The following is a 17,795-nucleotide window of genomic DNA, read 5'->3' as shown; positions in this document are numbered from 1 at the left end:
GTTGTGAATCGAGTGGCCCATGGTGGTGGTGGGGTTATGGTATGGGCAGGCGTATGTTATGGACGATGAACACAGGCCACTCGATTCACAACATTACCCTAACCCTAACCCTTTGTTTGTCGGTCCATGCACTACGCATTTCAGTGGTTTTGGGTTGGAAAGGAAATGTAACCAATCAGATATTTTTCAACCAATCAGGTGTGAATGTCTACAGAAGGTCCAGTTGTGATAGACACGGTTCGCCAGTTCGTTCACTTTAAACTTGCTTAAATAAAATGAATAACATCACTGTTGGGGGCTTGTTCTTACCCAGGGTGCTGCTGCGGTGACAATATATGGTAAAGCAGCAAATTGATATATCTGTACACAAATTAGAACAGATCAGATCTTTGATGGTAAATCGCAGGAGGCCTTGAAGTTATTTGTGTGCGGTGACAACATTTCTAGTTGGAGAGATGCCTTTCATGCTGAATTGAAGAGATCACAAACGCCAATACTCATTAGCTGCTGCAGCGGCTGGGGAGGTGCAGCGTAACGAGGGGGCGCTGGTCTTTCCCACAGTCGGCTATCTCAAAGGCAGCACATACCGGGCCTGTGCAGGGGGACAGGGAGGCCTCTGTGCCACACATCAAAACAGCTGGAGTGACTGATAGGGTACCTCTCCTGCAGGCATCCCTGGTATGCACTGTACACAAGTCTGGCCATTGTGTAAAAAGGGCCACGTTTTGGATTAGCAAACATGGATTTCAATTCCAATAGCTCCTCTGATGTTTCTTCTCTGATCTCACTACATGGCCACGAGGCAACGTGGGCTAATGTCGCTAGGGACAATATTTACTTAATGTGCACACATGTGGCTTTAAGCATTTTATTCAAAGACGCATTGCTGCATGGTTTTGATCCTGCAGTAAAACAACACAACAGCCACTGTGGTCAAACAATCAGACTGAACAGACCAAACAGGTCAGAGGCTCTGTATCAGCTGGCACAGGCTGCTGCCCCGCATCACTGGGAACACTGTGCTCCTGCTTTTAGTCGCTGCGGAGATGAAATGAGTCCATGCACACACACATGCACACAGGACAGGATGCAGGACAGACTGTACCGCTCAGATCTGGCAGGTTGTGTAATCATGGCTTCAAATGCATCACCAGTGCTGGCGATGACCCCCCAACTGCCGCCCCTGGCGTCGCAGTGGGTCATTAATGATCCTGCCGCGGTCAATGGTGATAGGCTAATGATTGTGCCTTCGGGTTGCTAGGGTCAGATTGGTTGAGCCGCTGCCAGATTCAGCTGAAACCGGGCCACTGAACACATCACAACACTGACTGTAGCATGTGGGTCACACTTTCTGGCACCATATTTATGTGTGGCTATTTCTTAAAGATGTTAGTGTTTGGAAGGGCATGTTCTTTACATTATTACATTTTTTAAATCTTATTCAAATGATTCTGTAGCCCTACTTTAGTTTTCATTTTGAAAACAAAGAGGGAATTATTTGTGATATTCACTTTAACATTATGCAGTGAAGAAAAAGGATGTGAAGGCAGAGAAAAAAGGCGTGGCATTATATAATCCAAAACAGGCAGAATGATTTCCATGCTTGAAGCCCTTTCAAAAATTGTATATTGTTTTTTCAAAATAGAACAATCTACACTTAGATATCAGGACTTCTGAAAGTCTTCCTTTGCAGACTGAAAATCCACCTGTTTCGAACGCACATTGGTAATTAGGCCTAAGAAAAGAAAAAGAAAAGAGAAAATGGTAGTACTTGAAAAGGTCAAGCTCATTTGAAACTAATGCACCAGCACTTCAAAATAGTTTGGCTTATTTGAAACTAATGTACCAGCAGGTTTCTTGCTGTTCTGTTTTTATCCTTTTGGTTTAGTGCATTTTCTGTCGTTTTGGATAATAGCTTCAGCTAAATGTAATATAATGTCTTAATGTGTTCCGTCTCTCATGGGCACAGAAATCAATCAGAATACAAAGCTCATTAAAATGACACCTAATGCTGACCCTAAGCCAAAGACGGTAGTTGCCACAGCGACTGTCCCCCCCTCCCCTCACAGAATCTGACAGGTTTAAGTTAATTTAAAAACAAATTGGGTTAACTGTAGGACATTTTGCCTGTAGGAAGAAATTCAATTTATTTTAATGGTATGTTTGGGGAGATCTTTTGTGCTCAATACTTCGCTGTGTTCCCGGAGATGTGCTGTCAATCAAACAAGTGTCTCTGCAGTGACAGGTTTCACTGTACAGAATGTTTCTTTCCATTCAGTGAAAACCACTGCTGCTGCTGAAAATGAATATTAAGAATATATAATATACATGCCTGTAGATGACTTTCACAATATTTCACCAAATCAATACAGCTGAAGTCCACAATGATAAAAAGTCTACTACTATAATTACATACAGATTTATTTAATTTTGGGCAGAGGCGGTGGTTTGTCTGCAGTGAAAGGAAACAAACCATGTCAACCTGTCACAAAGCAGACACTTGTTTGATTGACAGGAGATCTGTTGGAACAAAACTGTTGAGCACAAAAGATGTTGCCAACCATTAAAATAAATACGATTTATTCCTACAAGTAATAGGGAGCAATTCAAGCAAAAGGTTAACCCCAAAAAAATGTAGAAATTGACTTGAACTGTTCAGTTTCTGAGAGGGGAGACAGTCGCTGTGGCAACCACCGTCATTGGCTTAGGGTCAGAATAGGTGTCATTTTAAAGAGCTATTATTTCTGATTGGTTTCTGTTCCCATAAGAGACTCTTCTTCAACAAAGATGTATCTGAAACAGAACATAGACATTTCAAAATCTATTGGTTTGAATTGGTCTGCAAAGGCTCACATGTTAGTTCCCCTGCCCTTTACATACAGAATCAAACATAACTCCCACAATATTCTCAAAACTAAAGAAAACCACAATTTAAAGCAGCACTATTATACATTTTGAAGTTTTCCGTTTCCTGTCGTGTGTTATAAAGGTTTTTGAGCATGTAAATGGTCTGCAAAGGCTAAATTCCAAAAGGTTCCCTAGTGAGGGAATTTCTCTCTCACACACCAAAAGCATACACACATTTTTTCAGCTTGTTCTACGGATGTTTTGTACCAAATTCGGAGACTATTTCTCAAAATGTGTCGGGGGGAGTAGTGAAAACTGAATTATGGACACAATTCAAAATGCTGATATCTATCTAGATACAAATGGATGTGTAAGCTAAGATTCATCTGGACAAACATGATATTTATAATTCCAAATTAACATAATGTAAAGTTTGATGTTAGAACGCAATTATAGTCAAATTGTTTGACAATCGACACTGCGTTTTCTTGTGTCCATACAAAGTGACAACATGCAATGTAAATCACTAACACCCACAAACGTACAGATAGCTATATGCAGCTTAGCATCATCTCCAAACGCAGGGAGTTTTTTCTTCCTGTCTCAATAATATCCTCTTAACAACTGAAGAGCCGGAAGTGCTGACTGGAAGTGGCTGTCTCATAATTTCATGGACAGAACAAGAACAATTTAGCCCTGAAATACTCTGAGCACATCTCAACTATAATGGCTATTGGAGCGCTGGCTGCTAATGTCCTGAACCTTTCCCCTTCCTTCATGGCGTTTGTACCATCAAGTGCCATACAAGTCAGATAAGTGGACCTAATTGTTTGCATTTTTCCAAGCAATTTCTTGAAGATGGGCAAGTGTTTGGTTTGTATGCACTGCTTTTATTGCATTTTATTGGCTTGCTTTTTATTATGAGAGTGACTTTTTAAATCTATCTTGTAATGACAGTGTTTTCTGTTGCCTGCCCTACAGTAGAGCACCCTGTGTGCACGCTTGTATTTTCTCACTGCATAACTGATCCATTAGAGTCACTCTGGTGCACCGCATATATTTGCTATTCATAACAGGAAGAATATTCCCTGATTGACCGTGCATACTTCTGTGACAATTGTTTTCACAGCTATTGTTCCAGTCTATTTTGGAATTCGCATTTTTCTTTAGAGAGTTTATTCCACCTCAATAAGGACAAAGAAGGAAGAGATTTCCAATCAATGATTTTCAAATATTTGAGGCATTTGGCACCATATCTCCAGGCCGCCGGCTCCTCGCACATAACACGAGAACATTTGTGAACTAGAACTGCTTTTAGCAAAAGTTTTATCGACTCCAGTTTGTCATTTTGAGACGTCAAACATCCAAATGTCATTATTCAGCCTATAGAAAAAAGGCATTGCAAAGATGCTGCTATGATAAAGATATGAATAAAAGAAAACACATGTTAAAGAAATGTTGCTTAGCCTCAGGGCTAAGGTCTGCATAACAAAGGGACAGAAAAAACCTTTGAATTAAAACCAAATGCACACAAACATTAAACAAAACCAGATAATGGATATTATTCAATGACATTTAAAGTAAATCTGTTGAGCTGCAGTTTTATGTTATCAAGCTCAATGTATTCTGTCATCCCACCAAACTTCTACCACCATGTGAGTTTTAAATATTGCAACCAACCATTTCATTGCAGAGTGTGTGTGTGTGTGTATGTGTGTGTGTGTGTGTGTGTGTGTGTGTGTGTGTGTGTGTGTGTGTGTGTGTGTGTGTGTGTGTGTGTGTGTGTGTGTGTGTACCACTTACTGACTACTCATTTGTTTGGAATGCACATCAATTCTCCACCTTACTGTAGGGTTACAGCTGGCCAAGAGATTAATGTACCAACAAAAACACAGAGCCGAGACATTGTGAAGTTCAGTGTGTGAAGAACCAGGCCACAATAGAACCAGAACCAGCTTGTACATTCTTGCTGGGAGATCCATATGAAACTCTGGTAAACTGGTTCTTACTGGTACAAAATAATATTAAAGAAAAACGTGTTTGCCTTCCAATACGTTATTAACACTTAGAGCTTTTGGGAATTAACGGTTTGTTCCTGTGACTATTTTAATTAAGCTGTGAATTATCAGCAAGTCTTCAACGTGTTCAGCAGCAAAGGACAAGGTGTCAAATTAGTCCTGGAGCACCAGGAGATATTTTTGCACCTCAATGAAACTCCTGATTTATTTAATACAGAAAGATCCAACGTGCAAAGCTCTTTTTGTCTTTCAAGGGCAATTAAATAAACTCCAGCAGCAGCAATGTGACGCTTCTATCTGATTGAATTGTAATTGCGGCACACGCCAATTCAATTTCAAGATCAAATTAATAATGTGTCTTCTATTAAACCACATTATTAATTTGATCTCCTGCTTAGTTGTCAATAATATTCCCAGTTATTTTGTCTGTATTATATCGACATATATGAAAGTGTTTCACATAAAAAAAAAGAAGATGAATGTGGGATGGAGTATAATAGAGAGTTAGGGCAGAGATCATGTACCTGTTCCATCCAGAGAGTGAATGAGCGCTGCCAGGAGTCTTTTTTCTCCAGATGCAGGTAAGTGTTGAAGAGGATGAGGTAAATGTAGCGCTCCAGGTACTGCAGGCTCCTCAGCACCAGCTGCTGACACTCCTTCTCCGTCTTACCACTTTTGATCTGAGAAAAGAGGTAAAGAAAGTTCTTAAAGTACATCAATTTGCCACAAGACAACACTTTCCTTCCCCCATATGGAAACAAAAGTCATAAGTAGCTTAGGAAGAATAGCCAATGCTAGTGCTAGTGCTAATGGGGATCATAATAAAGAATAAGAATAAGCTTATGTGTTCTAGATTTGTAATGTGTGAAGCATTAAAAGCTAGGCTTTCGCCGTCTTTTTTTCCGCTGCTATGGACAATCTGCAATAAAGATATTGATATTGAAGTGACTGTTATTTTGTATATATTATTTAGTATATATTGATTGTTGTGTTTTTTATCTTAATGTGTACTTATATTATGGACAACAATCAATATATTTTTTGTATTATTCCTAGGTGAATCATACTGTGAGAGGAAGCGGAGGACATACGTGCTGAAGTACATGGCCAAACAGATGTGTTTTCATCTTATATAACATCCTCATTCCTGCCCTGTGTTTCTCCTATATCCCCTCAATGCCCCCACCCCCTACCCGCCTGCATGGACATTATTTCCGCTTGGCTCCAACATAACATTGTTTATCTTGGTCTGGCTGTGGCCGTCAGCTCCACCAACAGAGGGTCTGTGTCCTCTAAACTGAAGGCCCAGTAGCAAACAAAAAAATCAATACCAATTCACATTGCCACTCTCCAACCATATTGAAGATAATGCCTGAATATGTAGACGTGGGACAGCATTGCTAACACTTCTGAAAAGCTTTCAAAGTCGCCCGAGGCCAAACCGCATTTCCTCCTCTTTGCAAGTTTGACATAATTTCTTCAAAGGAGTGACAAGCTGCCATAGCACATTGCTCAGCATGCTTCATTTATTTAACAAAAAGAATCAAAGCTTGCATTTGATCGTGAGGATAAAAGGTGAGTTTTGTCGTTCGAAACATCAACTCCGATGGATTTTTTGGTAAAATGAGTTGGCAAAAATGGATCTGTAAAATGAATGTTAATTTGAAAATCACAACAAAGAACTCCAAACTTTTGAACATGTAATTATATTGGTTAGTTTTCTACTTGATGTCAATATGCATCTTAATTAATGTCTAGTGTTTCTATTGTATAGAGGAACCATGCATAAAGAGGATTTAGACAATTAGTCAAATCTATATTTTGAGAAAAGATATATCTTAAAAAGGAGAAGTTTAATGCAAAATGCACTTTATCCTGGATTTTCAACATCATTGTGTCCCTTGTGGACTCCAAACATGTCATAAAATATTTTCCTCTGCTCCATCCATCAGAGAACGTGTTGTTTGGTAATAAACCATGAATTAACTTAAGTGATTACTACCTTTCGACAGCGACATTTGTTGAAATCACCTTTTGAGATGAATTATATCCATTCTGCTCATTCATTCCTGTCCTTGTCTTGAACACGGTCTCTTATCATATTCATTAATCTCTTCTCTATTATTATCAGCTGAGTCGGAAAGCCATATACATTACATCATTACATATATCAGTTGTTTACTCCCTCTGTCTCCCAAAACCCTTTAACTCTTTTGAATCACTAAACACTATAGTTACACAGCTATTCTTATGATAATCACAAAATAACTGGAATTCATGGTAGCACCCTATAGTCAGAAACACTAGAGGAGTGCAATTATCCGTTGAGTTTATAATCCCGTTGATTATTATTCAAGACAGGATAATAGCACTCTCACAGGACTAATTCACTGTATACAGAACAGGAGGGAAGGGAAAGCTCCTGTGCTTGTCAAGCTTGTGAACAAAGTCATTCAAAAGCATTATGAAATGCTAGTCAACAAAAAATGTGTTCTGCAAACTAAAACGTAGCTCATGGAAAGTCGTGGTGAAGCAGCTCTGCCACGGCACTATACCGTGCCACTTCTCTAGGAGTATGGCTGGTAATTGGGGTTGCTCTTCAGTTACCCACTGTGAGCAGCACCGATGAAAACTCAGACAGGCTTTCATCAATGTGGCGAGTCTTGTCAAGATGTTTTCCCTTTTTGATTTTTCCTCCTCCTTTTTGTTCTGATTGCTTTAGAGCCTTGAGCAACTCCAGAAATTAAGTGAAAAGGCCTGCCATCCAGCTGCGTGGCCGAGTGTGGGGTTTGTGGAGGACTCGATAACATGTCAATCGGGGTTAAGGGAAAGTAATAAGCGGGGCTGAGGTGTAGTGTAGCTCAAAAAACTGTCAGCATTTATTCAGACACTTTCTCCCCAGCAGTGTGTTGTCTGCATCCTGATGGCTGGCCTTGTTTTTGATGGATTAAAATGAATATCTGCTCACATATAAGGGAAGTATATTAAGGACACTGTGGGGGCTGCACAGAGAATAATGAGAGTTTACTAAGTAGGTGGGCTAGCACTCAGGGTAATTTGAAATGTGCACAGTGCTCCATAATACGATCATTCCTGAGCTGAATGACGCAACAGAGAGAGAGGGGGAATGAGTGGGGTTTCCTGTTCATTCCCAAACAGACGTGGTTGGAGCCCAGTTTTCCAAGCATCTGCAGCAGAGCGGAGGAGAAAATACACCTATGCAAACAAAGGATGTGCTGTCTGTTGTCTATCAACCCTCACAGGAAGGAGAAGAAGAAAAAAGCTTTTACTTTCTCTAATCTTTCTAAGTTTATATTGACTATAGTGGCAGAGCAGGTGAACACTGGTGAACCCGGTTACCCTGTGCGCCCTGCTACCCCAGGGGGCTTTCAGCATTTCATCCCCCAGCCTGGAAATACACAGTGCCATAGCCTGGCAGCTGTCAGCGCACATACTGAGCGCATAACACACAGTGCAGATCACTTTGAAACGATTACATAATTCACACCTCTACAATCTGCAGAACCATAATTCTGTGGCGGCCATCTGTCTGTCTACATGAAGTGACTGCGCCATATGTGTGGTAGAGCAGCCTCTCATTGTACTATCAGATATTCCTTCAAAAAGAAAAGACGTGGTGAAGAAACTGGGAATATTACTTTGATTCCATGTTAAAAGACTTGCCTTGAAAGTTTTGGATTTGCGTGGATTACATTTTTGAATCAACATACCATCTGATTTTATAGGCATAAACATTTTGTAATCTGTAAAGAGAAAATAAAAGTGGGAACTACAGCATCCTTGTCTGGCCTTTCGTAAAAGAGGTGAGTGGTCATTCCTTGTGTGCTTTTAAAGGTGAAAGGCATTATTCAGCCGACCGCTAAGGTGTGATGATTAACGCCCCTCGGCTCCGAGTGAGATGAGAGTCTGGCCAAACACAAACCACATACCGCTGCTGAGAGTCCAGGAATGCTGGGTGTCTGAGCAGAGCTCTGAGCAAGGACAATGTGAAAGTGAGAGAAGTGGACAGTCGACAGCTTTCTGTTAAAAGTAAAAATGCAATATTTCATATCTACCCTTTTAATGTTAAACTGGATCAAAGCTGGAAATGATTAGCTTAGCCATCAGACTGAAAGCAAGGGGAAACCGCTAACTGATCTGTTTAAGGGTTCAAATCTAAATACATAGTAGCATCTATCAAGTTCAATAATTAACATGTTACATCTAATTTGATGATGGGCACAAAAAACATACTATTAAATCAACAAGTTTCAATTCAACGGGTGGATATATAAGCTGGACTATTTATTGGACAGCAGTGACCATTTTTTTGGTAGGAGTTTGACAAAAAGATTTAAAGGTGGGATATGTAATTTTGGAGAAACCAGCTTGAGTGCGCTAGAATTTGAAAATACACGACCGGAAAAAATCTGCTACTTCCTTACAGAGCCCCTCCTCCAAAACACACGGACGTGCACATGACCAATGAGGGCACGGCAAGTTTGTGCTCAGATGGAAGGCCATCCAGTTATTTTAGCCGGGCCGTCTAAAATGATTGGTCGTGCTTTTTACAGCACTACGGCTTCCATAGATTACATTTTTGTATGTATTTATTGTCAAAGCATTTACTATATTCATTGCTATCGGGATGTTAAGAGCATTCCATGGAATATAACAAAAAATGTTTCTGAAATAAATTACATAACCCATCTTTAACTAAAAATTACTAATAGGCACATTTTGTCACAAAACAGTCAGAGTTGTTGTTTTACCCCTGCTGCCTGACTTTGTGCTAAGCTAAGCTAATCGCCCTCTGGCTTTATATGGAGCGCACTTATGTGTGTTTTGACTAAGATGTCAACCTATTCATTTAAATATTTATAGTTATATCCCTATACTTAAAATATACCTAATGATGTATTTAAGGTGTTACTGACTGTCTTATAGAGCAAAACTTTTCTTTTTGGTAAGTAAGTGAGAAAAAGGTCTGAGGTCAAAACTTCAAAATCAAAACTGCAGTTCTATCCAACATCTCTTTCCATAAAACAAAATAGTTTTTTGAATAGAAAAATCTATAGTATTTTGCAAAACACCCTAAATTCACTCGATATATGTTTGTCAGTTATGCAAAAAGTACCACAGGCAACTGTTTCAATCCCAGCCATTTAATCGAAACACGTCAGCCCACGTTCAAATTTCCAATAATCCCAGGATAAGCGTCATAGCCTGCAGCCTGCAGGTGGAGGTGTATTAAAGATAAACACCAGACACTTATGAGACTGCCTGACCCGTGCCCACATCTTGTGTAAACAGGGATCCTGAGTGTCATAAGGTTTGGTTTAAAAGGGTTCCACATGTTGAGAAATCACAAGTCCTTGATGTAAAAGGGTTAACAGTTCAATCTGATGTCATAACAGCACACACTCAAAGAACAGGCAACAATTACAAGTGCATTCATACAAACAGCACACACTCAAAGAACAGGCAACAATTACAAGTGCATTCATACAAACAGTCTAATTTGAAATCTGAACACACACACACACGCTGACTGACAGTGATTTGATCAATAGCTTTTGGGCGATTGACTGACATTCCTGACATTATGCTCACCAGGGTGTGTGGGCAAAAAAGATTTCTGTGCTACAGTGAAATTCTCAGAAACCGTTTTCCATTTGTGCGACAAACATTGACAGCATCAGTATCCTATTGAGAAATAATTTTGCCTCTTACATAAAAAGCGAGAAAAACATCATCAGTATAGTTGTTGGGACAGCATTGCTGTGTGTCGGGCACTGTTTGCATTAACACACTCTTACTTAAAGCCATTTAGCTGACTGAACATGTTGAATTAGAATGGGAGGCAGTTGTTCATAAATCAACTGACAAATAAAAATAAATGAAGAAGCCAACTGGTGTTAAAAAAAGGCAAATGTGTCTTTCCTCAGATCTGGGATATCGTTTATTTTATTAAAATACAGATGAAGGAGGACATCCACATATAAATTGCTAATTTATATTGAGGGTTTATTTGTAGCAGGTCACCGTTCGGTCAACATAAAATGCAATGAGAATAATTTGGGTATTTTTCATCAGTATAAGGGAAAATGTTGGACCTTACATATTTTGCACCAACTTAACATCAGCACACACTTGTATGATTTTGTTCTAGGTGTTACATGTACTCTACTGATGTGTTTTATAAAATAAGGGTTCATCTGTAAAGAAAAGTCATGCATGGCTTTTGGAGGGGGCACCAAAGTTTATTCCCTGAATGGTAGCAGACAAGTATTGAGGGTCGGCCTTTCTGTGGGCTCATTTGGGTGAGGACTGAACTGAGAAGTGCACATTATAGAGAGGACCGTCTGCTTGACATATGGTGCCAATTACCATCTGATGGGGTTGCTGAGGTAAAAAGGCCAATCCATATTGGCCCTTCCCACCAAGGTTTGCACAAGCAGCCATTCATCAGATCCTGCGAGAACACCTCCTACCCAAATCCTAAACCAAACCCCGACCTGTCTAGAGGGACAGGCAGCCTACACATGGCTCCTCCACTCAATGTACAGAGAATTCAAAGTCAAGTATACATTTTCAGGTTAAATTCATTACAAACCAGGGCCCAGCTGGGATTACCGAAAATATTTTCCATCCAGGATTACTTTTCATGCCAAAACTAACATATTAAAGAGATGTTATATCCAAGATATTTTTAATAAATTAAGAAGTAAAATTATATCAATTCAAATTCTTCCTTTACCATTTGTTTCTTTCTGCAGATCTTTGTCTAAATTGCACATAAAGGCTCGCAAACACTTAAAATGGATTTCACAAGCGACAAACTTCACTCAGACCTATTACTCTGGCTTTTTCTCTGATGCCACATGTCGGGGCTGGCATCAAAAAAGGTTATTGAACCGTACAACTCCCAATTTGGGGAATCACAGTCCCTGCTCAGGCTCAGCTCTTTACTGTCAAACTTGGCTAAACTCTCATTAGTTTAAAGGTCCCCTATTATACTGTTTTTCATCAATATATTATAAGTCTCATTTATATACAAAATATGTCTCTGAAGTGTTTGGCTGAAATACCAAACAGATCGTGTATTGGAGCATCCCATAATCCCCTCTGTTTCAGCCCTGTTACTTTAGATGAAAATAAGGAACACTCCCCACGCCCATCAGAGATATTTGGTTGAAAAAACACAATGGTGCTCTAGGAGGAGATTCAGGTGATAAGGTGGGGGGGGTTACCTTGGTTGGTTATTGGCTAATGGTTACACAAGCCAGAAAACCGTTATGACATCATAAAGTGGCCAAAATCTGATCAGCTCATTTTCAGACAGGTTTTTATATAAATGGATCAGGACAAAAAGTGAGCGAATCTTTTTTCCTGAAACTTTCAGATCTCTTTACACAGAAGGGACACATGTTTATGTATAAAAGACATGAGAAAGTGGTTTTGCACAATAGGTGACCTTTAAACCTCACTTATACTCAGTTCACTTAGTGCTAAACTGCAACTTTTGAACATTCGGCTCCACTCACAAATAGTAACATGCATGTTATGGTATGTTGCCAAGATTTTATGCTGCATGTTTAAAAGTGATTGAATCCTTAAAGGCACCCTGTTGTTTTATTAGTAAACAATGTTTACTTGCTAGCAGTCTTCTTCCTCGTCTTTGGTTGTGCATTGCTTTTTTATTGGCATATTCCAGCCCACTGTAGATCGGTGGAATAATTGAAAAACTATTGTCTAGACTTTATATTGTGTCGCCCACATTTTCGTGGCTTGTGCGTTCTGATGTTCTTGCACAAGCTTAACAGCAAGCCGCTCAATGAGTACGGCTCTATAGCGCTTCTAGAGGTCAACAACGCCAAAGAACACCACAAACATTTGGCAAAAACATGAAACTACTTTATTTTTCCCCCTCAAAATGAACACAATTATTTTACAGTCCTACTCTAAACATGAAAAGAATCATTAATTCTTCCACGCGTCTTGCTAGCCGCCTGCCACATAATAATATCAACATACAGGACTTACATCTGGGTAATAACATTAATTAACACCGACCGCTTTTACCAGCCTTTATAACATCCAGTCTCCAAACACATCAAAAGAACCGTACAGCCTTCACACGGATGCTAAATGGGACACCAGATTCATTAAAATGCTCTCGTTTTCCATGCAACTTCAAATTGGCTCATTTTCAGCATTTTTCACAGCTGGTAATTCAAAACATTTTAAAAAGCTTATTTTTAGCCCTGGTATTGTTGAATCTCTCGATCCACCTTTGCAGGTGAAAGCTTTTGTATACGCTTCTATAAAACAGAATTTCCTATATCAATGTTGCTTCCATTAGAAAGGTGATATATATTATCAAGTGTTAGAAATTCCTCCTATGTGTGTTCATCCGCAAGATGCTTGAATATGTGAGAGAAGTTTATGAACATATTTCTTATATATTCTTCTGGGTTGAATGATCCAGCATACTGTGTGTATGCTTTTTTGTATATGCACTGCCATTATTTTGAGAACCATCCACTCACCCAGTCTGCCGCCTGCCAGGTTGGCCAGTAACAAAGCAATCTTAGTTATATATCATCTGGCTTCAAGCTGCAGAACTGATCTTTATGGATCAAGATGGTGCCCAAAACTCATTCTTTTAAAAAAGGGAGCAGAGAAGCCATGTAGCAGCCAGTGAGAGGAGGGGACGGAGATGCCTTTATGTTAATGGTTTCAACAGATTCCAATCCTCTGTCTGTCTTTTTCCAGTCGCTCAGCCACACTACGCTGATTAAATCAAGAAGCCGAGGTTGAGGTGGATTTAAGGGGCAAGCTGCGGCAATCTGCATACTGTATATCGTGATCTATCCATCTAGCCAAGGGCTTGAAAATAATGTGAGAATGTAACTTGGTTTGGACATAGAGTTCAGATACTTTCTCATAACAAGTCTCTAGGGTGTGATCTCTATCAGAATAATGATTTTAACTTTTATTTCATATTTTAGATGCATACTTAACAGCTCTAGTGAAGAATCTAACATATAGATTTAGATTAACCCTACATCTAAGGTTAATCTAATTTATATTAACCCTAAAACATGGGGAACTTGCACTGTATAATCAACAGTCAATAGGCTATTGACTAGAAAATGCTCAATTCCCATGCCGAAAAGCATCACGTGTCTGGTGAGCAGAGATTACAAAACCACAAGACGAGAAAGGGCTCATCAACTTAGCCTACACACTGACTGGAATATCTGCCCACATTAACCACATACATTATGGTACATTCTGTACGTGCACATGCCTGGCAACAGAGCACATGGAGACCCTGTGAATCAATCAGTTACTGAGCTGTCAAAATATCTTGTATGCAAACCCAACACTGGGACATTACAATGGTATAACTGCGAGCTACAACTCCTCAAATAAATCAAAACCCCCCGGAGTTCTTCAAATCAAATGTGTACTCTTGGCCACGAATGTCCTTTTGTATTGATGCAGGGGGTTAATGGAAAACAAATGTATTGATGGTGGACTTTTTTTCCTGGTGAGGGAGTCACAAAGCTGCTGCCGGGGCAACCATGCTGTTTTGCTGCCACACTACAGTGTGGTCCAACACTTTGCCCCTGGAGGGAAATTAGTCATTCGTGGATCCCACTGGAAATGTCCTCCGGAATTTAATGACTTGCTCTATTTAGCATCACAAACAGGACAAAATCTCCATTAATACATTTCCAATATGCTAAACGGGTTACCATGCTAACAGTCCTGGACAAACATGCTAAACCTTCCCTATTTGAACATTGGATTCTCTTTGAATTAACCACTATGAATGACATCTCTCACATATAGTCATGTAATCCGTTGTTTATAATAAAAAAATAACTTAAGCTAACAAATTGACCTCCTATATTACTTGTCTGAAATTCAGACTGAATTGCCATATTGTTTTCACAATTATTCCATCTTTTTTTCCAGTCTTGTTGTTTATATTTGCTCATTTTCAGTTTTGGAGAATAACTGTTTTTCCTTTCCAATCAACAACATATCCATCCATAGCACTCAACACAGTAACAGTTGCCAATAGCAAATCATTTCAATGCTTTTTCTTTAGTCATGTCGATCAAAGGCAAAGTCAATATGCCATTCAAGTGTTGCTTTCCATCTAGTCTTGCTATAGCCAAGGGCTTCTCAAACTCCGGACCGAACTGCAAATCGCTCCGGACCGAACCCTGTGGTCCCATTATAAAAAAAGAATTATACTAAATAAAATTAAAAAAATCTGATTCTGATGTAAATTAATGTATATTTTCTTGTGTCTGACGCGTTGTGAGAATGATCATGCATATATTTACTTGTGTGCGCGAGCGCGACACGCATTGCAGACCGCAAGTTTACCTTGACTTTCTAATGCTTCTAATGCCTTTTTTTGCAGAGGTGGGGCACTGAAACATGCACATTGGATAAATAACATAGGCGTTTGGTTTATTTAATAAAAGAGAACATGTTCAATGTGAAACGTGACCGTAGATAGATTACTTCAGTTGCAATTTGGTGCTATGTATATATATATTTTTTTAAATAATAAAAAATAAAAAAAATAAATAAAAAAAACACCTTGTAATTTCAGGCAGGGCGCGGGGCTCCGTTGGCAGGGCGCAGCGCCCCGCCAAGACAATGGTAGGGGAAACACTGGTATGTATTGAATGTGTTACTGGCATTGATCCGGACCAGTGACCTTTTATAAAGTTCACAAGTGGACCTTTAATAAAAGAGTTTGAGCACCCCTGCTATAGCCTCCAGCAGAACAGATGAAGTATCCGTTCTTAACCCTCACCTGGTTTATTGGATAGAAAGTTTCCCTCCACAGAAACTGCCAGCTATGGTAACACCACACTACAGTAGATGTCCCTGACTCACTGCAAAGATCCGACATGTGGGCAGCAAATCAAGGGTCTTGAACTGAGTTTTGCACTATGAGTCATTTGGATTTTTAAATAGCAGAAGCTGTCTCTCTGCCCATCCAAGATATTGTTTCATTTTGCCAATTGTTATTATCCTCCCAGGCAGGGACGTGCACAGACATTTTGGGGGGCGGGTGCTCAAGTGAGAAAAAGGGCACTTCCCATAATCATTTATAAAAAGATGTTTTAAAACAAAAAGTTAAATATAGTTGCACATCTCTGACTTACTGACCAATTTATTTTTAATACCCTCACGCAATTGTATAATACTCAACAGAATTCTACAAAATAATCAGCTAACACAGATACAATGGTCTTTAGTATTCACAATGCACACGAGCAGACAACAAACTAGTACAATTAATAGTTATTAAATGAGCAGCCAACAATCAAAATGATGGAGTTACTGTTTAAGGACATTACAGGCAAAAATATCCTTTTTTTATGTACTTGTTATATTGGTCTATTTTGCTTCCATGTTTTCTTTCACTTTAATGGAAAGAACACTTCTAAGAAACACATAAATGGTGTTCGTGTTACTGCATGTCTGAATTCATCTATAGATTTCAAGCTATCTGCATTTAAACATAACATTTCAGGGGGAAATACTGACCTGACGTCAGTAACTATCTGGGGAAGTTGTGAGGTGATGTGTTTTTTAGTTTGATCCTTTTCACCAGCAATGCCTTGGTAACTGCATGCAGATTAGTGCATTTTAATTAGGCCTAGTTAACGCCTACTTTGCATATCAATGTGGCGATTGATGACCTTATTAGATACACATTTTACTGTATTCACTTTAAGTGTCTCCCCTTAAATACAGTACATTAGCCTGTATGCCCATGATGCATTGCCTTAGCTAAACCTTGAGCTAACCTATCCATTAGCTAGTAGCCTACCTTAGCTAGCCTACCTTAGCTAGCCTACCTTAGCTAGCCTACCTTAGCTAGCCTACCTTAGCTAACTATATTGGTTTTGTCTTTTAGCTAATTAGCTGTAAACTCGAGGCACTGGCAGTTTAGCAATTTGTTCATCTACCTGTCTGTCTGAAGGGACAGTAAAGTGGGAGGTGCTGCTACCTGTCTGTCTGAAGCCAGCATAACATGGGACAGTAAAGTGGGAGGTGCTGCTACCTGTCTGTCTGAAGTGACTGTCGATGTCCGCACCGCTGTGCAGGAGACGTGGAGGGAGGGAGGGAGGGAGGGAGGGAGAGCTACGGAACTTCACAGTATAATCTCCCGACCTGATATTTTAATTTTGCATTTAATAAATATATTTTTAGAAAGGGAAACTGTGCGCAAACGGCAGTAGATATATATTCATTTATATAAAAAAATAAAAAGGGCACTTTCTCTGGAGGAAGAAAAAGGGCAGGGGCTCAAACCCACTTTGATGTCTATGTGTGCACGTGCCTGCTTCCAGGTCTGATGGCATGACTCTAGACTTTATTTCTATCTGCAGTGTGATCTCGGGATATGCCAGTCTAAGGGCAAGTCATAAAAACCGCAACACATGGATTTCGCCACCTGAGCACCTGTCAATCTTTGGAATGTGTGAAGGCCATGAATCTATTTATACGCACCCGTTTTTAAATGCCAGCACATATCAAACCTGTGTCATTAGAACGAGTATTTCCAAGAAAGAAGAAGAGCAATGGGCCTGATGCAGAAGGCAATATATGAAAATCTATATTTATATATTTGTTAAGAAACAAATGGGTGACATTTGAGGGAAAATGCAAATATATCATATAATCAAAATAATTATTATAATTTTAAGAGTACAGTGATTATTTTATTCAATGTGTGGTCTCAAAGCAATACAATAAAAACCCTTGGAGGGTGATATTGTGTGCCGAGTAGCTCACATACTGCTCTGGGAGGGTTTGGGATTTCCCCTAACAGCAGTATGAAGCACAGGAAGTATCACATTTTTTTATTTTTTATTTGACACT

The 17,795-nt window shown here is 39.5% G+C and overlaps 1 protein-coding gene across 6 annotated transcripts in view; it reads right to left on the bottom strand.

Annotated features, from left to right (window-relative positions):
* Nucleotides 1-17,795, bottom strand: part of pald1a (phosphatase domain containing paladin 1a) — a 57,309-nt gene that overhangs the window by 10,364 nt on the left and 29,150 nt on the right. For all 6 annotated transcript variants that reach the window (XM_010780884.1, XM_010780885.1, XM_010780883.1 and 3 more), the window contains one exon: nt 5,390-5,545. In XM_010780884.1, the coding sequence (XP_010779186.1) occupies nt 5,390-5,545 (156 nt within the window). The remainder of the gene's footprint in view (nt 1-5,389; nt 5,546-17,795) is intronic.

This window comes from Notothenia coriiceps, unplaced genomic scaffold (assembly GCF_000735185.1).
Source record: "Notothenia coriiceps isolate Sejong01 unplaced genomic scaffold, NC01 NC01_scaffold00022213, whole genome shotgun sequence".
In the NCBI taxonomy this organism is placed as follows: domain Eukaryota; kingdom Metazoa; phylum Chordata; class Actinopteri; order Perciformes; family Nototheniidae; genus Notothenia; species Notothenia coriiceps.
The sequence above is the reverse complement of the archived record's forward strand: the minus strand, read 5'-3'. Positions and strand labels throughout refer to the sequence as shown.